Source organism: Eretmochelys imbricata, chromosome 11 (genome assembly GCF_965152235.1).
Source record: "Eretmochelys imbricata isolate rEreImb1 chromosome 11, rEreImb1.hap1, whole genome shotgun sequence".
NCBI classification, from domain to species: Eukaryota; Metazoa; Chordata; order Testudines; family Cheloniidae; genus Eretmochelys; species Eretmochelys imbricata.
This window is the reverse complement of record NC_135582.1, coordinates 59,432,195-59,459,643: the sequence shown is the minus strand read 5'-3', so window position 1 is coordinate 59,459,643 and position 27,449 is coordinate 59,432,195. Positions and strand designations below refer to the sequence as shown.

Genomic DNA, 27,449 nt, shown 5'->3' with positions numbered 1-27,449 from the left:
CCTACTGCACAGTGCTGAAAGGCTGTAGCTGGCCATGTTCTTGTGTGAATCCTGGCAGAAATCGGGAAGGGGTGGGGGCACGTGACCCAGCATGCCACCTCCACCCCCCTCGGGAAGATGCAGCACCAGGTACCAGAAGAGGCTGTCCTAGGGGCCCAGCCAGGCATGGAGGGTGGAGAGTGCTGGGCAGGGAGGGTCAGTTCAATCAGTCACCCGCCCTGTGTGAGAGAGGTGTACAGGAGTGGGGTGTGTCACCTCTCCCCCTATGTGTGTGTGTGGGGGGGAGGTAGGGGTGTGTGTGTCACCCCTCCCAGTGCGAACCCTAAAGCCTTAAAGATAAATAAAAAGAATCCAACTACGCAGTATTTCTTTTCAACAGGCTTAGCCAACTTCATGTTAATTTGAATGTTTGTACCGCATAGTTCTGATTGATTGATCGTTGTTCTAAATCAGCCATAAAAATGGGGGTACCCGCATGGCCCCACAGTATGCCAACATTTTTATGGCTGATTTAGAACAACGCTTCCTCAGCTCTCGTCCCCTAAAGCCCCTACTCTACTTGCGCTATATTGATGACATCTTCATCATCTGGACCCATGGAAAAGAAGCCCTTGAGGAATTCCACCATGATTTCAACAACTTCCATCCCACCACCAACCTCAGCCTGGTCCAGTCCACACAAGAGATCCACTTCCTGGACACTACAGTGCTAATAAACAATGGTCACATAAACACCACCCTATACCAGAAACCTACTGACCGCTATTCCTACCTACATGCCTCCAGCTTTCACCCTGACCACACCACACGATCCATCGTCTACAGCCAAGCTCTGCGATACAACCGCATTTGCTCCAACCCCTCAGACAGAGACAAACACCTACAAGATCTCTGTCAAGCTTTCTTACAACTACAATACCCACCTGCGGAAGTGAAGAAACAGATTGATAGAGCCAGAAGAGTTCCCAGAAGTCACCTATTACAGGACAGGCCTAACAAAGAAAATAACAGAACGCCACTAGCCGTCACCTTCAGCCCCCAACTAAAACCCCTCCAACGCATTATTAAGGATCTACAACCTATCCTAAAGGATGACCCAACACTCTCACAAATCTTGGGAGACAGGCCAGTCCTTGCTTACAGACAGCCCGCAACCTGAAGCAAATACTCACCAACAACCACATACCACACAACAGAACCACTAACCCAGGAACTTATCCTTGCAACAAAGCCCAGTGCCAACTGTGCCCACATATCTATTCAGGGGACACCATCACAGGGCCTAATAACATCAGCCACACTATCAGAGGCTCGTTCACCTGCAAATCCACCAATGTGATATATGCCATCATGTGCCAGCAATGCCCCTCTGCCATTTACATTGGTCAAACTGGACAGTCTCTACGTAAAAGAATAAATGGACACAAATCAGATGTCAAGAATTATAACATTCATAAACCAGTCGGAGAACACTTCAATCTCTCTGGTCACGCAATCACAGACATGAAGGTCGCTATCTTAAAACAAAAAAACTTCAAATCCAGACTCCAGCGAGAAACTGCTGAATTAGAATTCATTTGCAAATTGGATACTATTAATTTAGACTTAAATAGAGACTGGGAGTGGCTAAGTCATTATGCAAGGTAGCCTATTTCCCCTTGTTTTTTCCTACCCCCACCCCACCTCCCCAGACGTTCTGGTTAAACTTGGAGAGTGGTCAGTTTGGATGAGCTATTGCCAGCAGGAGAGTGAGTTTGTGTGTGTGTGTGTGTCCCCGGGAAAAAGTGGGGGGGGAGGTGAGAAAGCCTGGATTTGTGCTGGACATGGCCCACCTTGATTACCATGCACATTGTAGGGAGAGTGGTCGCTTTGGATGAGCTATTACCAGCAGGAGAGAGAGTTTGTGTGTGTGGTTTCTGGAAGGGGGTGAGGGGGTGAGAGAACCTAGATTTGTGCAGGAAATGGCCCACCTTGATTATCATGCACATTGTGAAGAGAGTTGTCACTTTGGATGGGCTATTACCAGCAGGAGAGTGAGTTTGTGTCGGGGGGGTGGAGGGTGAGAAAACCTGGATTTGTGCTGGAAATGGCCCAACTTGATGATCACTTTAGATAAGCTATTACCAGCAGGACAGTGGGGTGGGAGGAGGTATGGTTTCATGATCTCTGTGTGTATATAATGTCTGCTGCAGTTTCCACGGTATGCATCCGATAAAGTGAGCTGTAGCTCACGAAAGCTCATGCTCAAATAAATTGGTTAGTCTCTAAGGTGCCACAAGTACTCCTTTTCTTTTAGCCATAGGAGGGTGATTGAAAGCTGATCCTACTCTGATACAAGAGCACACATTTCTCAGTACTTGAGATAAGCAAGACATTATCCACAGAAGCTGATTTTATAACTTATCCACTTAACCCCGTAACATTTAACACCACCTTAACACCCCAGAACACTTAACCTCTCTGTGCTTCAGTTTCCCCATCTTCAAATAGGGATAACACTATGCTATCTTACAGGAATGTTAGAATTAACTCTTTAACGACATAAAGGGGAGAACATGACAGGAGTCATCACTGGAAGGGGAGGAGATTTGATGAAGACAGATATATATATACACACACACACACACACACACACACACACGCACACATATACAGTGCAGTGCACCATTGTCTTCAATGACCAAAGAACCAAACATTGGAAAGGACAACTCTGGACCCTTCCTCTGCGACCCACTCCAGTCACCTCAAGCAAGGAAAGCAGGGGAAAACACACACAACAGAGGCAAAGGCTAGGTAAAAGCAAGTACTTATTTATTGTGATCCAGGACTCAAAGTGGATGTCTCCCTGCTGCCCATAAGGGGTTGCCTGTACTTGCAGAGCCAGAGAGACATGCAAGAGTCACTGAGAGATCTGGCTCTAAAAAAGACAAATGCCTATTCCAGTCTACAAACTATACTACACAGAGATTGGAGGGAGTCAGGGAAAATCAAAAATGAGTGCCTCAACTTTTACATTTGGTCACAAACCTGTGGATCCTGGGGCTGTGAAGCTGAATTAATTAATGCTTGTAAAGCACATTGAACTCTTCACATGTAAGAAGCTAGAGAAGTGCAAACTGTTATATCATCATCATCCTGTTTCTTGGTCACTGTCTGGGTGGATACAAATAGATTTTTTTTAAAGTGCTAAACAAATTTGAATCTTCTATAAGTGCAGAGAGAATATTTTCTTCATTTCAGTTTATTCAACTAGTTCAGGTTTCAGAGTAGCAGCCGTGTTAGTCTGTATCCGCAAAAAGAACAGGAGGACTTGTGGCACTTTAGAGACGAACACATTTATTTGAGCATAAGCTTTCGTGGGCTAACACCCACCTCATTGGATGCATGCAGTGGAAAATACAGTAGGAAGATTTTATATACACAGAGAACATGAAACAATGGGTGTTACCATATACACTGTAACCAGAGTGATCACTTAAGGTGAGCTATTACCAGCAGGAGAGCAGGGGGGAGAAAAAAAAACCTTTCGTAGTGATAATCAAGATGGGCCATTTCCAGCACTTGACAAGAACATGTGAGGAACAGTAGGGGGAAAAATAAACATGGGGAAATAGTTTTACTTTGTGTAATGACACATCCACTCCTAGTCTTTATTCAAGCCTAAGTTAATGGTGTCCCATTTGCAAATTAATTCCAATTAAGCAGTCTCTCACTGGAGTCTGTTTTTGGAGTTTTTTGTTGTAATATTGCAACTTTTAGGTCTGAAATCGAGTGACCAGAGAGATTGAAGTGTTCTCTGACTGGTTTTTGAATGTCATAATTCTTGACGTCTGATTTGTGTCCATTTATTCTTTTACGTAGAGACTGTCCAGTTTGGCCAATGTACATGGCAGAGGGGCATTGCTGGCACATGAGGGCATATATCACATTGGCAGATGTGCAGGTGAACGAGCCTCTGATAGTGCGGCTGATGTGATTAGGCCCTGTGATGGTGTCCCCTGAATAGATATGTGGACACAATTGGCAACAGGCTTTGTTGCAAGGGTAGGTTCCCAGGTTAGTGTTTTTGTTGTGTAGTTGCTGGTGAGTATTTGCTTCAGGTTGGGGGGCTGTCTGTAAGCAAGGACTGGCCTGTCTCCCAAGATCTGAGAGTGATGGGTCGTCCTTCAGGATAGGTTGTAGATCCTTGATGATGCGCTGGAGAGGTTTTAGTTGGGGGCTGAAGGTGACGGCTAGTGGCGTTCTGTTACTTTCTTTGTTGGGCCTGTCCTGTAGTAGGTGACTTCTGGGTACTCTTCTGGCTCTGTCAATCTGTTTCTTCACTTCAGCAGGTGGGTAGCGTAATTGTAAGAATGCTTGATAGAGATCTTGTAGGTATTAGTCTCTGTCTGAGGGGTTGGAGCAAATGCTCCCTGAGGAAGGAGTCTACATAGCCAGACAATCCTGCTGTCAGGGTGCCAATGCCACCCTATACTGGAAACCTACTGATGGCTATACTTACCTACATGCCTCCAGCTTTCATCCAGACCACACTACATGATCCATTATCTACAGCCAAGCTCTACGATACAAACGCATTTTCTCCAACCCCTCAGACAGAGACAAACACCTACAAGACCTCTATCAAGCATTCTTACAACTACAATACCCACCTGCTGAAGTGAAGAAACAGATTGACAGAGCCAGAAGAGTACCCAGAAGTCTTCCCAGGATCAGATCAGTAAATGCAGAATGCAAATCAAGGAAGGTTTGGTTTGGTTTTGTTTTTTTTTTCTTTTTGGGGGGAAGCGGGGAGGAGGGTCAGGAAGGGCACGGGTTGAGATAGTAAAGATGGATTTTGATAAACCAAGATGGGATGTTTTTCTATAAGTTATGTTCTAGTTGAAACAGGAATTAATTCAGGAAAGTCCTATGTCTCCAATACAGGAGGTCAGACTAGATGATCACCAGGGATTCTAGAAATCCATTTGCCATGGAAAAACATGGAATTTAGAGATTCTGTAAAAACAGTTTTTACATTTTGTGAAAAAATAAAAACACATTAACTATTAACTACATTTTACTGAAAGTACCAGTGTCACTTATTCAATGTGTGCAACCTCCCCCATTTGTGGTTGATTTTTGAATGCGTTTTAAATTTACATTGCTAAACATACTCCAATAAACTGCTTCCAGTGTATAGAGGTTACTCAACAGCATATAGGGGTTTGCGTTTTAATGCATCTCAAATTTCACTTCAGCCTCCAGAGGTGAGAAATTAAAGTTATGAAAAGAGGCCAAAAACTTTAAAAAATCACCCCTAAAAACTGTCTCACTGCGTTTGGCAAGGAAAAATTTCATGTTGATGGAATTTCATGTTCATGTTCTGTACTGTATGCAGCAAGGCTATAGATTACATTCAAAGGCAGATAGTTGTAGAACACATGGAAAGGGCTAAACATAAACTGAATGAAAAGAAATGAAAACAAGAGGCTGAAACCACAGGGCCATCAACAACAGTAATGAAACAATTCACTGTAACCGTATCATTCGAGTGTTTATGCATTAAAACCCCCCCACAATTTTCTGAAAATATAGAATACAGACATACAAATATTTGGTACAAGTAAAAAATACAAATTGCAATTCTATTAATTTTATTATAGTGTTTGATGGCACAGGTAGGCTTTGAACTTGCTTAAAAATTGTAAATATGTCAATAAAACATTGCGTTCAACTGATACCTATACACATTGTGGCTAGAGAAACTAAAATTCAGCATTTGATTTTAACTGTGGAAAAATACGGATTTTTATGTTTTTTTACTAGAGAATTTTGGGGATTTTCTTATCACAGAAAACTAGGATCCCTGATGATCACAATGGTCCCTTTTGGCCTTATCTATGAATAACATTGACAAATGGAAACTGTACAATTTCCTCATTATTTTGGAATCATTATTTTGCAGAGTGCTTCTTCATTTGAAATCATGACCAAGGGGTCAATCCTAGAAGGTGCTGAGCACGCTCACCTCCTGCTAAAGTAGACAGATGCAGGTCAGTCACTCAGCCCCTTCACTTACACACATAGTCAGGCCATTTGGTGACTTGGACAGCTGCAGATCTGGAAGTCAGGACACCGAGCCATTGCAGGGAAGGAGATCTGAGAGCTGAGGTCCCTCATTGCCTTGCAAATCCAGTCCATTTGTCTTTTGGAACTGCAAGTTGAATCCATCCCAAAAAGTAGCTCCTAATGTAGCGTATCCCAGACTTATTATTTCTTTGGTTAATTGTCTGACGTTGACATCTGGAAGATCAGTTGTCTCCGCAGGGTTGATTTTATTTCCGGCATCTGCTTTTTCCCATTAAAATCTTTTTCTCCCATTTCTTTGTTGACTTGTGTCAGGATGGTCAGCAGATCCATACGCCTTAAACAAATTACAAGAAAAAAAAAAAGTTACATAGAAATACATGGTAGTTTCCAACTAGGCCTGTGAGGCTGGTCTGGGAAGTTATCCATGTTTGCTTGATACCATGATCCCTTGAGGCAAGGACAATGGCTTCCCTGTACTTCTGGCTAGTCACTCAGTTTGAACACTCTACTATGTAACCATTACACTCCACATAGATCTGAAGAAAAAAATTTCAGAAAGGCCACTCAGTGTAAGTTTTTCTACCAAGTGACATTTGTCTTCCCTCTCGGTACTGATTAGGAGCAGCATTTAGATAATATGGAGAAACAGATGAACACATCATCCAATCCCTCCCCCTGCTCTCCATGATGCTACACAAGACTTATCACCAGACACCATTTCTCTTCATTTCTAACCAAAACGCTAGCAATTCTTTTTTTTAATAGACCAGCAGCCTAGAGAAGGGAGGTTCTTGCCATTGTTCTTTACTAAAAAGATTTGCCTGCTTCCACAGACTCCCATTAATTCCCATTGGTCATTTAATATTGTAAAATTCTATATAGGATACATCTGGGGAGGTAGCACAGTGTGGAGGGTTGAACTGGGGACTGGGCACCTGAAGGTCCAACAATACAATCCTGGCTATGCTGCTGATTCATGTAACCTCAGGCAAGTCACTTAAAGTCAATCTTATTTGTACAACAGGAATAACAATACACACTTAGCAATGTGAAAGGGGGGTCGTGAGGTCTAATTAATGATCATGCGGTGCTTTGAAGATGCAAAGTGCTATATACAGTAAGTGGAAAGTACTATTGTCAATGGGTTTCTATTAAGCTAGTTTAAGAAAGTGTTTCTGGGACAAATGCATTCCACCTCTTCATCAGTCCTCTACGTGCTATTAAAATGGGGAATATGAGTAGTACTTACTGTGGGCAGAAAGACTCTATTCCCTTGCAGAGGCACTGAATGAAGGCGCTGCCTCTCTCTATGTATCTGTAGCACTCAAAGTCTTCCACTGTAGCCATACTAATGAGGATATCAGCCCAGTCAGGAATGGAAGGCAAGGGTAAAGCATCTGTCTCCAGCTGTCGAGAAGAATCTTCTTCCACTAGGATACTTTTCTGCCCTGTCTTACCTTGGCAGGCTTGAATAAAGAAGAGTTTGGGTTTGCCAGCAAGCGAGGGGCACTCAGATCCAGTGAAGCAGGAGACCAGATCTTTGACGGCTGCAGAATTCCAGTCTATCCCATATACTTTACCTTTTTCGCCATGTGAGAGTAAGCAGCAAATGAAACAGTCCATGTTGCTATGGTCCTTCTTGCTATACTTTTTGATTGTCTCATGGATTTCCTTTGCTTCTAGGTTTCGGTGCTCAATTGTCTCAAACTGAAGCCACTCAAAGACCTGTTTCAGAGCCTCTGAGAGAGAAAGCGAGAGGGAAAGTCAGCACTCATTTAACATAAAGGAACAGAGGAGAGGGAAGAAGATGATGAAATGGTAGCCACTGCACTGGAGAACAAGAGACACCGTCAGGCAGTTTGGAAAGTGTTACAGTCCCACAAAGAAGCCCACCTTATTTTTCCACACCCTGTCAGTCCTCTTGGATAAAAATGATATTGCCCTAGCAAGAAATACACAACTATTCATTTACTCCTGATACAATGCCTTTGCCTTGAGCATCATGCTGTCCTCCCAGAAAAAAGCAGGTTTTACTTCCATAGAAATCAATCATCATAAATTAGGAGAGTTTAGTTTGCTTAAGCATCTTTCACCAACTTCATGCTGCACAGAGATTTGAGATACTTATGAATAGCTCTTGATAAAACAAGATAATGATGATGTACTTATTTAAGGCTGGATTCTGCCACTCTTCCAAGAAGTAGTTCCTTATTCTGCAAATAATCTTGTTGAAATTAACTACTCTGTGCAGAGCAAGAGCAGCAGAATCTGGCTCTTACCAAAGGTAAGGATCTACACAGCTTTCCCAGTACCTGCTGACTTTGTAATGGGTGAGAAGAGTCTTCTAGAGAAAAGAGGGTGACTGGAAACAAGCAACTTGAAAGGGGTCAGAGTTAAAATTCAGCCATATACGCTTTTTTAAGACACCATGTTAAAAAGGAAGGATGTGTGGATTCAGACAGACATGGAGTTATTTGCAGGAGGAAGGGCTTGGAGGCAAATGGCAAGATAAGATAGTTGGATTCATTTGAGCATTGCTGCAACCAGATTTGTCTATCTACTGGATCAGAACACTTTCTAACTGGCAGTGTGGTCTCCGGATATCCTCCAGCTGCAGACAGTAGGTTAAGTGAACACAGAATTGAGAGCTTACGGATTTCATGGCAATTCTAAGAACATGACTATTAAAAAAAAAGAGAGAAGTCATCAAGCAGAAAGACAACATAGCAGAAAAGGCATACACACATATATATGTACACACTCTGTCAACAATAGCTTGTACCCAGAACAGAAAGACTTTCCTTCCTTAAACTACATTTTTAGCATATTCTGTCCAAGAGGGTAAAAGTAAGTCTGTCAGCTATAAACAGACGAATTCTAATGCCAAGGAGACTAAAAGGGGTGTTTTTACAGCAAGATAACTAATCTGAGTCAGCTCTCAGGCTGTAAAATCCTGGCGGAGACAGCCTCTGTTGTCACTGCAGTATAAGGAGGTGAGGTCATCCACAGGTGGGGAGTGTAGTGTTGACCTCACCGAGCAACTACAAGGTAAAAACTACTTCTATATCCATTAGGCTGTTATAGGGAGAGAGCTAACACGGATTAATTGTCAAGCTGTAAGAAGACCATCCTTTTTAGCAGTGAAGAGACTGCTTTTCCAATGCCATAATGGCTGACACTTCTGTCAGACCAACCATGGAGGGAAGGGAGCTTGGTGAGAGTGGTCTTGTGAAAGGAAAGAGTGACAACTAAGTAGCTTATCCATTTTACAAAGAAGGGTAGATTAAATGGTTCCCTCAGACAAAGAAACCCCCGCAGTAGTTCAACAAGCAAAATAATTACCAGCATCTTTGTCTGTGCCTGTCCTGGTTTCATCAGGATTTTTAAAATCAGAGTTGTTCAGTATCACACAATAGCCATGAGGATTATTGTCCATTCTGTAGGAGTTCTTGAGCTGTAGAGATGTACAGAGTGTAATGACAAGATTGTAAAAGCAACATAAAGAGCTGTGGGTTTTAAGGTACCCAAAAGAGAAATGGGACGATTGTTACCCCGCCTCATCTAAGCCCCACAGACATACCACAGGCTGGGGCGCTGGGGAAGCGCTGTAGGGGAAGTCTGTGAATCTGGGACAGCTCTAGCCTCTGCCTGCAGGGGGATGGAAGGGAGTGGGGAAATAAAAACCCTGTTTCCTTCCCCCGAGCACTCCTTTCCTCCCCCATGGCGAGTTTATTGTTCTGGAGTAGAGGGAAAGGGAGCAGGTGTTTGTCCCAGCCCAACGCGCCCCTCTCCCCCCAAGAGCATGTGGTGGGGGCTACCTTTGAGATTCCTGCTCCCTCCTTCCTTTGCTTGGTGGGGTTCGTTGGTTCTTATCCATTGATTCAGCATGATTTGAGGGAGGGAGGGAAGTGCTTAACCATGCCTGCCAGAAACTCTCCACTGGCTTCAGGGTGTCCTGGTGGTTCTCTTCCCCTCTCCCACTCCCCCAGTGGCACACATTGCTCTGTTTCCTGTCTAATGGGGTGTTGATCCTCAGGCAACACAGCAAAGGGTGGGGCTTACTCTTGTATTCTGGATGAGGGTTCCCTAGGGCCTCACCAACAATTGTAGGGAGGGTTGTAAATGGGATTTATGCCCATGAGGGTCAGGAGCAGAGCAGCAGTTCAAGCTAAACATCAGGATTTCTTACTTTTGGCACTGACACTGCTTCCTTTGCTCCCAATTCACCTGGGCCCACAAATGCACATGTTTTAGGGCAAGGAACTTCCTGGTGAATATGACCTACAAGGGGCACGAAAGGAGATTTAGAGTCAAAAGGACAGTCTTAACTTTAACATAATTCAGTATAAAAAATGGCATCCAACTGATGTGAAGGAGTGGGGTGGGGACTAGCTTCCATTGTGGACACATCATTTTGAGGGATCTTTAGACAGAGATTCATTTTTTGCTATCTCCAGCTGAGCAAATCCATAGATGGGCTTCCTTTTTAAGGAAAGATGCTTTGCAATAGATTACTTGGTCAATATGTAACTGCTGCAAATGATCACTACTATCAGGGGAAGGCGAGTTTTGTCTTATGAGTGAGTGCTGGACAAAAAAAAGTGACCGTGTCCTGTTAAAGGGAATATTTTCTTCCCATTTTTCTTGGATTTAAATTCAAAGGAAGATCCATTATACAATATGTTGAAAAGAGCTACAATAATATCTTGGAGCAGAAGTGGGACAGCAGCAAATGTTTCAGAAAGACTATTGTTGTAACATTGCTAGATGTCAGAAACCAAAAGGCATATACCGATGGCTGCCACGCAGTTGAAAAAAAAAATAAAAAAATAAAAAGGAGATTTTCGTATTTCCACCAGAGTATAAAAAGGAATATAAAAGGAGAGTTTCTTCAATTCAGATAAGAAATCACAGAGTCGGGAATAGATGTGATTTGCTATTTCCTGCAAAGTCCTGGATAGTTAAATAAGAAAAATGCTTTATTTGGGGAGGGAGAGTGAGGCATTGAGGCCCTGATCCTGCAATGGGATACGCACAGGCATAAAGCTCCCCTCTGCATGGATCCTGTCCGATTTCGGCCTGCACACCGTTTGCTTGGAAAAAAAATCAAAAGAGAATTCTGGATGAGGAGAGAAACATAGAGAAATAGAGCTAGAGGATGAACTGTCTGAACCCATTGGTATTTCTAATGTCCAAGCTCTCATCAGCTAATCTGTCACTCTTTGTTGAGCATTTAGTATTATTTGCAATGTCCTCAATGTGCTAGGCATGTTCTAAAGAGAACATTTATTAAAAATAATAATAATAACTGAATTCTGCCAAGCCTAGTAGAAGTCCAGCTGAATCCCTCCATAGGCAGCACAGCAGAAGTGGGTAATCAGGAGGGACTAAAAGGGGGATCAGCTCAGCAAGGGCGTTTCATGCACTGGGGACAGTGTAGAAGGAGGCACTGAGATAATTAAGTCAGAAGCTGAAAAATTGGTGGACACAGAAGCATCGTTCAGTTATTCAGACACTAGCCTGAGGCTCTGGAATCTCATGGTCAATTCCCTGCTCTGCAACAGACTTCCTTTGTGACCTTGGGCAAGTCACTTTGCCTCTGTAACTCAGTTCCTCACCTCTAAAGTAGGGACAATGGTACATCTCTACCTCACAGGGGCTCAGATACTGTAATAATGGGGACAATATTGGATAGAATCACCTGCTGGAGCAGAGTGTTAGACAACTTCCAACCCCTAAAACATGACAAACTGCTCACATTTTCATCATTGTTTACCACTTAGATAATGTCTATAGCCTTAGCACCTATGGGCCTACCACTGCTTAAGATCAGGCTGTTTTTAGGTATATTTAGTTAGTGATGATTAGTCCTATTTTTAACCATATGAATCAAGAGGCTGAGTCTACATGGCACTGACCATGAAATCTTTACAGGCTTCAGAATCTAGGTGGGAAACAATGCAGGTAACAAACTTCTTCACACTTAGGGCAGTGACCAGACTCTTAGCTAAATTACATTTAATTAAGTGAGCCTGTGCTCTAGTTCATACAGGAACTAGTTCAGGGGAAGTCTTAAGGAGACAAGACCTGATCACAAGGGTCTCTTCTACCCTTATAATTTATTAATCTACTTAAGGAGCAGTAACAAAATACCTTCGGTAATTGTCAGGCTCTGAAAAGAAGGTTCCAAGCTTGTGATCGATTCATCTGGGGCTGAAACATGAAGAGACAAGAAGAATGATGGAAAAATTCAACTGAGGCTATCCCAGGTCTCAGAGCAGCCAGATTCTCAAGGCATCAGGTTTACTACACGCCTAGTCTTCAACAGAAGCTACCCTGAAGCCTTAAAGGACAAATAGCCTGGGCAGACAAAGCAACTCATCCAGTACACACACAATTCTGGTGAGCCTCGCTCTCTGTGTGAAGTTATCTAAACTGTCAATACATTAGATCATGGTCAACTGACACCAGTTTCCAACATGGGAAAGAAACCCTGTAGCTGTACCAGTTCTGCAGCTTCTTCGCTATATTTGTCACGTCCCACTGAATAAGAGTTCTCTTGAGGTTTTATTTTTAGGTGCTGAAGGAGAGCCCTCTTTCTGTTAGTGACTGATGATTCTCTTCTTGTCCCCTCCAGGAATGGGTTCCCCTCTTGCCCTCCTGGTGATGGATTAGCCCATTGACAGGTTGACCATTTCTGTTGCCCTGGCTGAGATAAAGGCCCTGTCTATACTACAGAAATAACAATATTTAAACAGGATCGTGAAAAATGGTTGTAACACAGGCATCTACTAGGGTTAAAACATAATTCTCCATCACGGTTATGACTGGGGATGTAAATAGGGTTTAAAATAGTAACCATGTAACCTATTAAAATTCTATCAGTTAAACAGTTAACTGTTAAGAAGTTCACATAGACAGGGAACTAGGAGTGCAAGGGGTGCTGCAGCACCCCCATGTTTTAGCGCATCACCCCTGCCGTCCCCGCGCCTGGGGTCCCAGCTGCCGTCCCCATGTCCCGGGCACAGAGCTGGCAGCGGAGTTTAATTGTTAACCAAAAACCAATAAGAACAATGCTCATCAGTTAACCAGTTTTACATCCCTAGTTATTGTTTCATATTCTCTGTGTATATATAAAGTCTGCTGCAGTTTCCACGGTATGCATCTGATGAAGTGAGCTGTAGCTCACGAAAGCTCATGCTCAAATAAATTGGTTAGTCTCTAAGGTGCCACAAGGACTCCTTTTCTTTTTGCGAATACAGACTAACACGGCTGTTACTCTGAAATCTGATCCCTAGTTATGACATTTTTATACTGTCTAGACCGGCAAAAATAAGTCATAATCACGTTTAAACATGGCTGTGCTGAAAAAGTATTTTTCTGTAGTGGCAACAGGGCTGAAAAACATGACTCCTTCCTGCTCCATCTAAAGAGATGAATTAAATAATTTTCCCCCTTGGCTACAGTCCTGGTCTACAATAGAATTCCTGGAAATCTCCCACTGTTACAATGTCTCTAGAGGCAGCGGTGGGGAGCCCGATTGTGTAGACATCATTCACGTGCCCTCTGACGGTTACTGTGCTGATTACATCTACCCTGCACTAGATAACAAGGGGTGATAAAGCACCAGTGCTCTGTTGACACTAGTGCTTCCACTGTTGCTGCCACTAGTGGGAGAATTTTTATAGTCAAGATTCGACGCAGCCACTATCTGCCTCAGAGCCATTATCTGCTCTACTCACCAAACAGGTGATGCTTCACAAGTACATCCTTAGAATGGCTGGGAGAAAGAGTCCAAATGCTTTGAGAGCCGTCCAGGGGGCCTCAGAGAAACATACACGACTGTGCCAAATGCAAATGAGAACCTGCTATGAAAAAAAGTCTGTGTATTCTCACTTTCCCCTGGCCGCTGGATGGTGCCTCTCATTAACTGTTTCCTGAACGTTGGGCCTGTCAGGTGAACAAGTCATTGCTTCAGCCCCAAAAGCTGATCAAGAACACAGTAACTGGAAGTGCTGGAAATGTCCCAGTTTCTGTTTTAAAGCATTTGGCACCGACTGGAGTAAAAACGCCTCCCTTCCAAACCCTTTCTGTTATGCTTCTTTCCAACCTTTCCACTAGCTGACGGAGATTAAAGCCTAGCAGCTCGCTGACAGCAAGATCTGTAAGTCTACAGACTAGTCTCCCAAGGGAAGCGGTACAGGTCTCACTCTTGGAGACATTTAAAACTAGACTGGTCAAAGCACAGAAATTAATACTAGGCAGAACAATTTTTCAATAGTTCCTAAAGGGGGCAGACAACATCCAATGTCTCCCTCATCACCACCTCCTTTGGTCCTCGGGACTCAGTCAAAAGAATATTCAAATGGGTAGTTTAAAATCATTACCTTGTGTTTCTACTTCGTAGGTATTAATTTTTTGCACCAGGTCAGGTCTAACTTCCTGTAAAATACTCTTCAGCACCTTTAATTTGGTTTCATTCATTATCCCAGCTTTTTCCATTTCTATAAAGAGCTTCAATATTGTCTGTTTAAAAAAAATATTCTGATTTATTAGTTTCAGGTAGCACCCAACATATTAGGCATCAAACCAAAAGGAAGGCAAGGTTCCCTGCTCTGAGGAGAGGACAAGCTGAAGACAGAAACAGACAAAGAATTGGGGGGGAAGAGAAATACACCAAGTTAGAAGGTGGTAGCGGGTGTCAAGATGTGAATTAGCCACCTCATGGGAAAATAAATTAAGCTAAAACAAGGGATTTTAGGGCTGGTTTACATGTGGTTTTTCTGCACATATGTAACAAAACAGATTTCATTAAACCAGTGCAAACCACTAAGTAGATACTCTTAAACTGGTTTAGCTTAATCCAGTAATTGACCAAATTAAATTAAACTAGAATAAAAAGTGTGGTATAAACCTGGATAAGTGCATCTCTATTCCAGATGCGTAACTAAGATGGATTTTTAAAAAACAATTTAGTTACACTGCTTTAGGTTTTCCATTACATCAATTATTCCTAATTACTACCCAAATTTGTAATTGTATCAGCTAATCTTCCCATGGGGACCATAGCAGATTTGGGGCTTTTAGGGAGAGTTTTAATGCAGAGCATAGAGGCCTTGTGGATGAACTCAGGAAGGGTGCTTATGAACAGTATGTAGTATTTTCATAGCAATTTCTATCTTCAAAGATAGTGATTTGTCTATCTAACCTTCACCATACCCTGGGAGGCAGCTAGGCACATTATCCAGTGTTACAAATAAGGAAAGGGACAGAAAGGTTAAGTGACTTTCCCAGGACCACCCGAGTCATTGGCAGAGCCAGGATTACAATTTAGGATTGTCTGACTCCCAAACCCTGTGCTTTTTCTCCAGCTCACATCCTCCTCCTTTGGGTGCCACCCAAACATCAATACCCTGAAAGCAGTGGGAAGAGAAAAGGAGTGTGCTGAATTTGTGGGAGGCAGAGGCAGGGAGATGGATGGTGTGGATAAGACAATGAGAATGTGGGAAAGACTGATAAAGTGGTGGGGAAAGGAGACTAAGACAGGAGGGAGAAAGAAGGACCCATTCTCTAATGGAGACCATCTCACAGCTCTTCCACTTCCTCTGAACAATATAATCTTAACATGATCCATCCCCACTGCAAACTGGGATTTACATGCACCTGTTCTCTCTACCTCCTTCGAGGAAAGAGTTAAACTATGGCTACTACAGACCTTACAGCGGTGCAGCTGAACTGATGCAGCTGTGCCACTGTAAGCTCTCTGTGTAGCTGCTCTAAGCTGACGGGAGAGAGCTCCCGTTGGCTTAATTACTCCAGCACCTGCTGGCGGTAGCGCTCTCATTGACTTACGCACCGGTGTGCTCAGCACTAAGTCGGCATAAGTTATATTGCTTAGGGGGGTGGGTAACCACACCATTGAGCAATATAACTTATGTCGATGTAAGGTGTAGCATAGCCATAGCCAGAGACTCAAAACCAACTTTGCACAAGAAGCCACCACGATCAAGTGCTCTTACAGCATTGTCCTGAAGCTTCTTCTTTGGAAGCTCCTTTTGCAGCAGGAATCTTACACTGGCAACTTCTTCACTAGTTATTTCTTCAGAGATTCTGTAAAGTAGTTGCCTGACAATAAAGGAAGGAGAGAGGGAAGAAAGGAAGCAAATTAGCCAAAATGAAGATTACCTAAATGCCCCATGTGCCTGACAGGCTGGTCCACAGTAAAAGGGTTTGCTTCATCCTTATCACTGCTATGTACAACATCCTTGAAAGCCAAGACCAAGATCACCACCACAGTATCAGAAAATTGCTGTGGTCCAAAGTGAAAACAATTGCTCTCGGAAGCACTCAGTGGCATGCTTCCAGGAATGAGACAGTACATAGCACACATCAGGTTACAAGTAACCTAGGTAAGACTCAGGCTCTCTCTCTGGATTTGAGAGGATCAAATCCAACCCCAAGCCTGCTTGACCCCTCTCTAGTTACAATACAATACTATGATTGTGAGATAATATCCAGGAAAAAAACATTCTCGGAGACTGAGTCTCTTTAGGAAAATGGAGATGTCACTTCTGTCGGAATAGTACCGAGGACACAATCAATAGCATTAGAGCATAGAGCTAAATACCAGTCCTTAAGTGTGCAAGACGCACAGAGCCAGACTGGGAAGTATAAAATTCTCCCTGGATTTGTGTGTGAGATAAAATGGAAGACAATTCAGATAGGAAATAAGAATGAACCTGGACATAACAGAACATCTCTACCTGGGTCTTTTAAGCCCAAGAGGCCCCAAAGAGTCCTTACTACCACACTGCATACCTATATGGTGAAACTTTTGCCTTGTTTGGGATTTGAAGCTCCCTCTCCATTTCGTCTCTGCTGGAGCTCAGTTTACCAGTCAGGAGGTCTATGCGGTTTACTCTGAACATTAGCTCCTTTAAGAAGGACAGATCATCCTCTTCTATCAGTCCCTTCTTCTGGAGCTTTTGGAAGAAATCTTTGGGATCCTGAATGTTTTCCTGATTCTTCAGTGGGATGTACTCTAGACTCAGAAACTTCAGGGCCATCAAGGTTTCTGAGTCCAGTTCCTCGCTGATGAAGAAGAGAAGCTTGTATATATCTGCGCTCATTTTATGGCTGAGAGATGAGGAATCAGATCTAAACACAAAGTGAGATGATGATGGAACAATGGGATTGATGGGCCAGTTCAACACAATTACAAAGGAGTCGCGTCACGTGGAATGCTCCATAATAAATAGATACATACATCTTATGTGTCCCCCCCCGTCATAGTTTTGATGTTAGGTCTCTTTTGTCCCCTTTCAATTGATCAGCTTTAGGAATCTGCACTTGGGAACAGAAGCAAAGGTAAGAGAAAATGTAATGGAGACAAGCTCCTCCTGCTTTCCCTGGGAGGATGTTTGGGGTTTGCTGGCAGCAGAATCAACCTAGCTGCATGCAAGTGCTTCCTTTTTTCTTTCCTAGATCTTGTCTGTTGTTCTTTTGAAAGTCAGCATTATTCTTTTTCTAGAGATTTAATGCTACCCAGAAGCAAGATCCATATATCTGACACCTGTTTCCCCTAGATCTAAAATCAACAAAGTGTCTGAGCAATAAATGAGACCCACAGACATTACTCTATCACAGATGTGTGTCTTAATTGTAGTAAAAGCTTCCCTAAGCTACTACTGCTTCTATAAACAATTTTTTTGTCTGGCCCCTGCAGGTCCCTGCAACCAGGCCACTCCAATTGTTTAGACAGGAAAGATAATTCACTTTATACTTGTTGTCTCCAGCACTTGCAAACTACAGCTCACTTACAAGCTAAGCTAATTACTATCACGCTGCACATTTGTAAGTTACAGATCAGGTAAAGAGCACACTGATAATTTCCAAAGCTTTAGTAGAGGTTGGAGCCACATGTTTCCCATTTCACTGTGCACCTAAAGCCCCCAGTGACCTTTGAATTTTCAGTCCTGGATACAGTTAGGGCAGGACACAAGTACAGTAGAACCTCAGAATTACAAACTGACCTGTCAACCACACACCTCCTTTGGAACCGGAAATACGCAATCGGACAGCGGGCGTGGGGGAGCAAATACAGTTCAATACCATGTTAAATGTAAACTACTAAAAAAATAAAGGGAAAGCAGCATTTTTCTTCTGCATAGTAAAGTTTCAAAGCTGCATTAAGTGGATGTTCGGTTGCAAACATCTGAAAGAACCACCATGTCTTGTTCAGAGTTGCGAACATTTCAGAGTTATAAACCACCTCCATTCCTGAAGTGTTCATAGCTCTGAGGTTCTACTGTACTGAATTTAGAATGGGCCTCTGAATTTGGGCATATGGAGCATGAGGCTCCAAAAATCCTCAGACCATAGTGTGGGAACAGTAGCATATGCTGCTCGTCTGTCCGCCTCATTGCAGAGAGTGCCCGTCAGTGCTCTGCTCCCTCTGTGACAGCACAGCAGAAGGGCTACCCAGGGATATCAGAGGAGGGTGAGGGTTTGGGAGAAAGAATCTATCGGGTGGCTGAAGTTCTTTGAGTGGGCTCTGTGGGGGACCCCCTCTTAGCATGCTTGGAAGGTCTCTCTCCTCCAGTCTTTTTCATTTGGGCACCATTCTGAGACTGAAATTGTGAGGGAACATTTAGTATGGCAACCCTTTGGGAGAGCAAGCCTGCCTCCCACTGTCAGATTACCAGAGAAGTCAGTAATCCATGTGTATGGTGGCAGTATCCAAAACCCCACCATGAGGTTGGGATGCCCCCCTTGCAGTTGGCTATCTTCAAACACATTGCAGCTTTGTGTAGACCAGGGTTTGTGATTCTGAGGTACAGAGTTGACTGATTGCCAAATTAACTTGAGTTAATGAATATAATTGTAAATGCTAATCTAGACACTCTACAATAATTTGTTCCATGACACAAACGTTTGTGGTTGACTTGAGGGCCCATTTTAAGGTAAACTGCAAAGTTCTGAGGAGCGTATGATTAGCATTCACAATCGTGTTAGTTAACTTGAGTTAATTGGCAATCTTTTAACTGGTTACTACACAGTAGGACCTTAAATTCTTGTCTAGAAAAACCTAGTAAAACTCACTCCCTGTCCTACAGAGCACACTATCTAAAGCTCTGTTCCCCGACCCTCAGTGTATACAAAATTAAATGTATTTCTTTTTTAAATGTATACAAAATTAGTTTAGAAACAGATGAGACTCTGCACCTCTGGGCCATATGAAAACTAACTGAGAAGAGGCACATGAGTCATTCAGACAGGAGTCGGTGCTTTCAACTGCTTGATCTTATTTGTTACTTCTCTGAAAAAAAAAGAAGAATACACACTTGATGGTTAATTGTCAATTTAAGATTGGGGGAACAGGTGTCCTCTGACACACATGCATACCCCTAGATTAAGGTATAAGCAATTTATAGCCATAAAAACGATCTTTCTGGAAAAGGGAATTAATTTCACTTTCACTTTCAAAACTTTCTGTAAACTTTGAACACTATCGTTTATATACTGTCTATTTTGCATACATATATCTGCATGTGTGTATGTCTGCCTGTGCTGATAGTGTACTAAAAATTCTAACTCCATTGTCTTCCGGCATTAGATTATAATCCAAAACAGGGAAAGAGAAAAAACTAGAAAGAGATATTGGCCTAGCAAAACTCAAATTGCCTTCAAACATAAAATGATATTGAAGTTAAGGATGTGGATTTCACTTACTTTTGGGGTCAGGCAGCTCAGTGGATGAAATGCCTCTGGATCTTGTTCCTTCTCAGTCCCAACAGGAAGTCATGCAACAGGAAAGGACTGGTCTCGAGACTGAGTGTATTGTCATGTGATTTACAGTAGTAGGTTAAATTAAATGACAACAGAATGAAAATTGTGATATTAACACAATGTCAACAGAGCTGTTCAATTCCGGAACTTGTCATCATTACAATTTCAAATATTATAAATAATCAAATATTGCAGATATGGAAACAAAGTTTGTAAAAATAAAACAAATAAACTAGTAAAAAGGGGTGAGTTGGAGCACAGCAAGCAGCATAATCAGGACACCTCTTGTTATGAAGGGAGACTTGAGTTGTTTCCTCTAAATGAAGAATTAAAGGGTCAGGAGAATAACACTTGCTTCAAAAAGCTTTTCCACTTTAAAGTTTGTCTCTATCCCACTTCCCTGCTTTGCCATTGCATCCTTCAGTCCAGAGGTGGGCAAACTTATTGGCCTGAGGGCCACATCTGGGAATAGAAATTGTATGGCAGGCCATGAATGCTCACAAAATTGGGGCTGTGGTGCGGGAGGGGGTGAGTGCTCTGGTTGGGGGTGCAGGCTCCGGGATGGGGCCAGAAATGAGGAGTTCAGGCTGTGGGAGGGGGCTCCAGGCTGGGGCAGGGGAGTGGAGAATGGGGTGGGGGGTGAGGGCTCCGGCTGTGGGTGCGGGCTCTGGGGTGGGGCTGGGAATGAGGAGTTTGGGGTGCAGGAGGGTGCTCTGGGCTGGGACTGAGGGGTTTGGAGGGCAGGAAGGGGGATCAGGGCTGGAGCAGGGAGTTCGGGTGCGGGGAGAGGCTCGGGGTGCAGGCTTTGGGCGGCTCAAGCGGCTCCCAGAAGCCGCGGTATGTCCCTTCTCCAGCTCCTATGCGGAGGCACAGCCAGATGGCTCTGCATGCTGCCCCATCCGCAGGCGCCACTGCTGCAGCTCCCATTGTCTGCGGTTCCTTGCCAATGGGAGCTGCGGGGCTGGCACTTGGGGCGGGGGCAGTGTGCAAAGCGGAGCCCCCTGACTACTCCTATGTGTAGGAGCCGGAGGAGGGCCAGGCCGCTGCTTCCAGGACCCCTGGCTGGAGCACCAGAGCGGGGCAAGCCCCAGATCCCGCTTCCCAGGAGGAGCTTGAGGGCCAGATTAAAACAACTGGTGGGTTGGATCTGGCCTGCGGGCTGTAGTTTGCCCACCCCTGCTTCAGTCCCATCTATCTTACTATAGTGTCCATCTTTTCTATGCAGTTGGATCATTTTTAACATGCAATATTTTTGATGGAAAATTATTTTATTTATATAAAAGAAAAAAGGAGAGAGACGGCCACCACCACCAAATACACAACCGGCACTCAGTGAACACATGGAACTGTAAAGTCTAAATGTTCTCTTGAAATTCATGTGTCTGAATGGTGTTTCAGAAAGATACATTGTAATGAATTGGTGATTAGTACTGGCCAAAAACCAAGAATTCTGTTTTGCAATATATTTACATGTTGCAAAATCTGTTTTTGGTCGAATGCTGAACTACAAAATCGAGACCTTTTCAAATTTTTCATGAAAAATACCAGCAAGGCAGACACAATGCCAAAATAGCCAATAGCTCAGTGGTTAGGACACTCACCTCCAAAATTAGGCAGAGGAGGGACAGGGGTTTCCACGAATTGGCATTTTCTTAAGAAAAACATTTAATCAAAAAACTCTCAGCCAGCTCTCTCAGTAGACACCTAGACCTTAAGGGGTGTCATCCGCTCAAAACTCCATAGTGGCAGGGGACAGAGCTCAGCTATTCCTTTGTTCCAGAACCATAGGCCCTCTCCACCTAAGCTAAAGGAGGCTTTCTATCAGCTGCCTGTGAAACAGGATCTATGGCAAACAGCTGAGCAATTCTGATTCTATACACCTTAGCCATTTGTATGCATAGCTACTATTACATTAGTTGATTGCAATATTAAGGTATTTATTCTAAATTATTGGTATTTCATTGAGATTAACGAAGTCCAAGAGGACCCAAGGGAGAATGAATACATGAAAAGAAAAGATCTCCAAGATCCCCTCCATTTTACAGAGAGGCACTCGTTTCAATTTCCCTTAGCATTTGAGTTGCTTTTGACTTCCAAGCAGTTCTCTTACATATCTTTGTAATTTCCAAATGATCAAAGTTATTGTTTTAGCTTTTCATAGGATGCCATCTCTAATTGTACGCAGATGTGGATTTCACCATTAATACAGGAATACTGTCTCAATACTTCCATCTTTACATACATCTAAGTTTAGCTTTACATCTCTGAGAAGTAAATAGGTTGTAAGTATGGCCATATACACTGCTCATCTGTTTCACAGATCCTATGCTGCTAACAGAAAAAAGAATGTCCTTTATCTTCCGTGGCAGGGGGTCTGTTCTTCACAAAGTTTACAGAACCACTGGCTTAGGTATCACACCCCAATTCACCCATTAACCACACTCATGCAGACAGTAAATTCCCTTATGTCTGCAGAACTGGGATAGCACTCTTTTCCTGTGGATCTAAGCAGGCTCACAGATTTAAAATCTGCCAGAGGCGGCTCCCTTCCCACCAATATCCTAAGGCAGTGGTTTTCAACTTGTGATCCGTGGACCCCTGAGAGTCCACAGACTATGGCTAATTTCCATTTGAAATTTATTAAGCGTCTGCAAATGAAAAAAGGTTGAAAACCACAGTCCTAAGGTCTGCTTAGCAGTGGACTCATTCCTGTGACTTTACAGCTGTATCTTTTCAGAAGTGCATTATCTTCACTGGGGATAATGTCACTCTGGCATTGTCTGTGACCAACATCTACCTGTAAATAAATCAGGGTTTTCAGATTTAATAATTTTATTAAGATAATGTTGAAGTAAAAAGAAAACGGTACAGAGTTTAAGCATAGAAGTTTCTGGTTATCAGGGAAAAGGTACAGATTATCAAGGGGTGCGAAATTCGGTTTAGGAACGGGTGGTGTAAGGAATATATAATCTGCAATTTCCCCAATTGGGGGTAAAAATTTAATGGGTCAAAGTACAGACATTGAGACATGGGGGTATGTTGTCCATAAAATCGACATGTTCAGATGTGGAGTATAATGAGCGGATATGATGATGAGGATGGATCTACCCTCATTTGGTGGGATTTAACGTTCGGTGAGTTTATGGTTCCAGTTCATATGGTCCAATGGAAAAAGTCTCTCAGTCCCTTTCTCGTAGTTGATGCATGATTTCGTACTGGCTCACACCTCCTGGTACTGTCGGTGGCCGGTGATGTGTTTGATGTAGCTATCCCTGGACCATCGGATGGTGTCCGAGACCATGAGGCGCTGCATGAGCCGTGCGTAGCGTCGACCGATCCCACAGGTCCGCGGCACACACTCATTGCAGGGGTCCCAAGCGCCCAGGACTCCAACGATCAGGGCATACATCTGCACCTCGTAGCCCTTCGCTCTCAGGGTGTCGGCCGGGGGGGGGCGTATTTTTCCAGCTTACGAGCTCGGGCTTCGCGGAAGGCCGGAGTCCTGTTCTCGAAGGAGACCGTGATGTCAACAAGGATGATCTTTTTCTGGGCCTCGTCGGTGACTACCACGTCAGGTCACAACTGGCTGTCAGTACCGGGGATGGCGCAGTTCACGGCGACCTCCCCCAGGTGCGGTGCAATGGCTTTCACCAGGCGGTTCTGGACGGCATTGTGGCACAGCTGGCAGGCTCTGGAGTGGGGCTTGCAGCTGCACAGGACATGGGGCAGGGTCTCATTGGAGTATCTGCACTTCCTGCAACACTGGTCTCGGTTCCCATGGCGGACGGCTCCGTTGAGCAGGATGCAGTTGAGCCAGGCGCAGTGGATGAACCGCCAGTCGATGAAACGGGTGAAGCCGCCCCCGGCGAGGAAGTGGTTGCTGGTGTCCCACTTCCTGGTCAGTTTGAAGGCTTTACTCTGGTCTGGTTTACGCTTCAGAGTTTCCATGTGCAGTGATGGATGGCTGCCTTCAGGGTCCTCTCCAGCATGCCCCTGGCGCTCGGGGTGACAATGGTGTTGTCGTTGGACCTCTTCTGCGGCACCAGGACTCCCAGCTCCTGGTGTTCCTCGCACCACTCCCAGTGGCAGCCGATGCGCTTCCCCAGGTGACGCGTGGCATTGCGAGCGCGGGACCACTGTGAAGCGATGACACGCCCATCCCGTCCGAATTCGCCATCCAGGGAACTGCTCAGGAAGTTGGCGGTGTCTTGGTTGGAGGGGGGCTCTGCCGATCCGCTTCTTTGTTGCGTCATGGAGGGCGTTTGCTGCGATGTTCCTTACCATGGTGTCGGGACACGTCAGCAGGCCGAAGGCGTGGGTGATCACCGCGATGTCACACAGGTCACCCATGCGGGGGACATTGGCATCGCCATGCCTGTGGACGATATAGACCAGCTCGTCGCTGGCTCTCTGGGGGAGGAACAGCCACTTCTTCACCAGCTGCCGGACGATCTTTTCTGCCTTGTTGAGGGGTACCTTCGCCGTGGCAGATCCACTTAGGACGAACCAGATGCGGGGAATCAGGAAGGTGTTCAGGGTGTTTATCTTCTGCCACGGTGCTAGCAGGGAGGTGTTGATCTTGGCAGCATCCTGCAAGATCTCCTGGATGACGTCCTCAGGTGTCTGCCGGACACGGAAACTCATTGGCATGCCGAGGTGCTGGTACGCCTGCCCCTATGCCAGGGGGATGACGGGCTCGCCCTGGATCTGGAACCCTGTCGTCTGCACCGAGTCCCTTTTGCTGCCATCGATGTGGAGAGCTGTGCACTTCTTTGCATTGAAGCGGAGCCCCATCCAATCAGCAGCTCGACTGGTGGCATCTAGCATACGTTGGAGGTTCTCTGGGTCGTCCACGGTCAGGACCAGGTCATCCGCATAAGCCAGGATGCTCACTCTCTCACCATGGAGGTTGAAGCCATCTGTGCCATTGGAGATCGCTCGCAGCAACGGCCCCATGGCGAGGTTAAAGATGATGGGGCTGAGGAGACAGCCCTGCTTACCTCCACTCCGGATTGGGATCTCGGCGGTCTCCCCTTCGACCGAGCGAATGGTGGTGCTGCATCCCTCGTACACCTCTCGGATCACACGAAGGAAGTTCTCTGGCATCCCAAACTCCTGGAGCGTGGCAAAGATGTGGTGGTGGGGGAGGAACCAAAGGTGTGAGCCAGGTTGAGCCATGCTACCATGCACTGCCTCCGTGCCCTTCTGGCCGTTTCGATGGTGGTTTGGAGGGCAAAGTTGTGTTCATAGCAGCCCTCGCAGGACATGAAGCCTTTCTGGATGGAGCTGATGGCTCCCCCGCTCACCGACCACTCCATGATCCTCGAAGCCAGGCAGCTAGCGTAGAGCTTGTACATCGTGGAGCAGAGGGAGATGGGCCTCCAGTTGCTGGGGTCATCCCACTCGCCCTTCTTGTACACCAGTACCATCATGGCCTTCTTCCAGGAGCTGGGAGTCCGACAGAATTGCTTGCACTGGTTGAAGAGCGTGGCGAGGACCAGGCAGCCGGGATCTCGCTTTTTCAGGAGGCTGTAGGGGATGCAGTCTTTCCCAGGAGCTGTGTTTTTTGTTTTTGAGAGTCAGGCCATCACTTCCTTGGGCGTACGGTCAGTCTCCAGGGCACCTGCGTCGTCAACACAGGGCAGGGAGTGGAGGCGCTCTGGGCGCTGCGCGTCATTCCGGGCTGTGCGGTCGGATACATCCTTGAAATAGCTGTAGAGACGCTCAGACGGGATCATGCAGTAGGGCGAGGGCCCGTCTAGGATATCCCTCATGGCCTTGGAGCAGTTTGCCCGGTACAGCTTTTGGATCCTTGAAGCCGCTGCTGGATCGTAGCGGCGGCTGGCGTCTCTACTTCTGGCTCCCCTGGTGGTGGTGTTGAGGTTTGGAGCAGGCGTTCTGTGGACAGGCGGGGCGTTCTCCTGGTTCGAACTTCTCCTGGGAGCGATTTCCGCACACAGTTTCTTGGGTGAGCCTGTCTACGAGGAGGTCGAAGTCAACAAAGGAAGCTGCCGCACCACAATCTGTGAACTCATACTCAGCCAAAATAGCAAATCCCTTTTGCCCTTCTATTCCCATTAGTATTGAATGAACAATTCGTAACATCTTTTACTGACCTGGTACTGCATTTATTGGGGGAATATTTTTATGGAAGCCTCTAAAACATTAACTATATGGATATATAATACTGTCTTCCTGCCAACACTCTTAAAAGTGGTTAATTTAATATACTACACGTGTCAAGTTGTCTGAAGCAGCTCACGAATGTGAGTACCAACCTCAGGGCAGACTGTTACAAACCAGGCACAAACGCCAAACTGGGTATGAGTTCTATACTTAGATTTCTCCAACCAAGAGAGAACTCTTCAAGCACTGTAGCAATCTATCCATGGAGCTACCAACAGTCTCCTTGGGTACTCCGGTCTATCTTGCCACCCAGGCAAAATTGTCTGTTGTGATGGTCCCTTACACCAAAGGTCATAACAATACTTAGGTTTCAGAGTGGCAGCTGTGTTCGTCGGTATCAGTAAAAAGAACGAGGAGTACTTGTGGCACCTTAGAGACTAACACATTTATGCCCAAATAAATGTGTTAGTCTCTAAGGTGCCACAAGTACTTCTCGTTCTTCTAACAATACTTAGGTTACTCCCAGTCCTAAAGGACCATAACTTACCCCAGGTCAGTTGTACTTCAGATCTCTCACCAAAGACAATGCTTGTAACCAGTCCTATAATAAACTATCTAAAGATTTATTAACTTAAAAAAGAAATGAGAGTTATTTACAAGGTTAAATAAGGTAAACACATACAAACACATGAGTTATAGACTTAGGTTTCAAAAAGTAATAGCTGCTGTAATATGCAAGCTCTCTCTTTAGGGCTAACCCCAGCTAAACAGCCAGGGATCCCTTGCTTTTGCTTAAAAGTCTTATTCTCTCCCTGAAGTCAAAGCAGCATAGGGATGACACATTCTTCTTGACAGGGATTTTTATTCCCTTCCCCAGAGTTCAAGCTGTGATGGGACCAGCGTAGGTGTGCATCCAATCTTCATGGGTGTGGGGGAAACAATCAACAAAGTTTTTTGTCCACTGATGTTCCACAATGGTTCGTCTGGTGTCTATTGGTCTTCTTCTGTTGGGCAGGTGATGACAACTCTTGTGGCAGTATTTCACACTTGGCAATGCTTCTCTCTTGACTGTGGGGGTTTCCAGTTTCATAGCAAGCACTTTTATAGTTACAATGTGAACACTTCGTATAACATGGGAGATTGATGCAGTGCAGCAACTCACAAGCATTTCATGAAGTCCAAACACATCTCTATAAATCTAATACCTATTTTAACAATTCTAACACACAGGTGAGCTAGACTGGTTTTGCAGCTATGCCTTTGTCCATGTTCAATGAGGCTTAGGGGCCTTGGAATAAGCTGGCACCTGGTGTGCCAACCTCACAACTGGCTTTAACATAACAGACGCAGTGCACTAGCTTTAAAGAGTTTTTTCAATCCCTTCCTAGCACAGATCTCTACCTCCAAGGCTATATGCATCCATCCAGCATCCTCTGCTGGTTATGGTCATTTTCTGCTGTGAG

At 44.7% G+C, this 27,449-nt stretch overlaps 1 protein-coding gene across 3 annotated transcripts; it reads right to left on the bottom strand.

Annotated features, from left to right (window-relative positions):
- Positions 1–3,316: 3,316 nt before the first annotated feature.
- On the bottom strand, positions 3,317–20,441 carry LOC144272429 (caspase-8-like). Of its 3 annotated transcripts, none has more exons than XM_077830470.1 (10): positions 19,804–20,441; positions 17,339–17,420; positions 16,891–17,229; positions 16,092–16,197; positions 14,460–14,598; positions 12,226–12,285; positions 10,262–10,353; positions 9,415–9,526; positions 7,322–7,811; positions 3,317–6,406 (listed from the first exon to the last, which is right to left on the bottom strand). In XM_077830470.1, exons 3-10 carry the CDS (start codon positions 17,199–17,201, stop codon positions 6,265–6,267), a joined length of 1,452 nt encoding a protein of 483 aa, XP_077686596.1. In that variant the 5' UTR covers positions 17,202–17,229; positions 17,339–17,420; positions 19,804–20,441; the 3' UTR covers positions 3,317–6,264. The 3 variants fall into 3 exon arrangements, with proteins under 3 accessions (XP_077686596.1, XP_077686597.1, XP_077686595.1); XM_077830471.1 differs by having other exon boundaries at positions 17,339–17,415; XM_077830469.1 differs by lacking the exon at positions 17,339–17,420 and having other exon boundaries at positions 19,804–20,440.
- Positions 20,442–27,449: the final 7,008 nt, after the last annotated feature.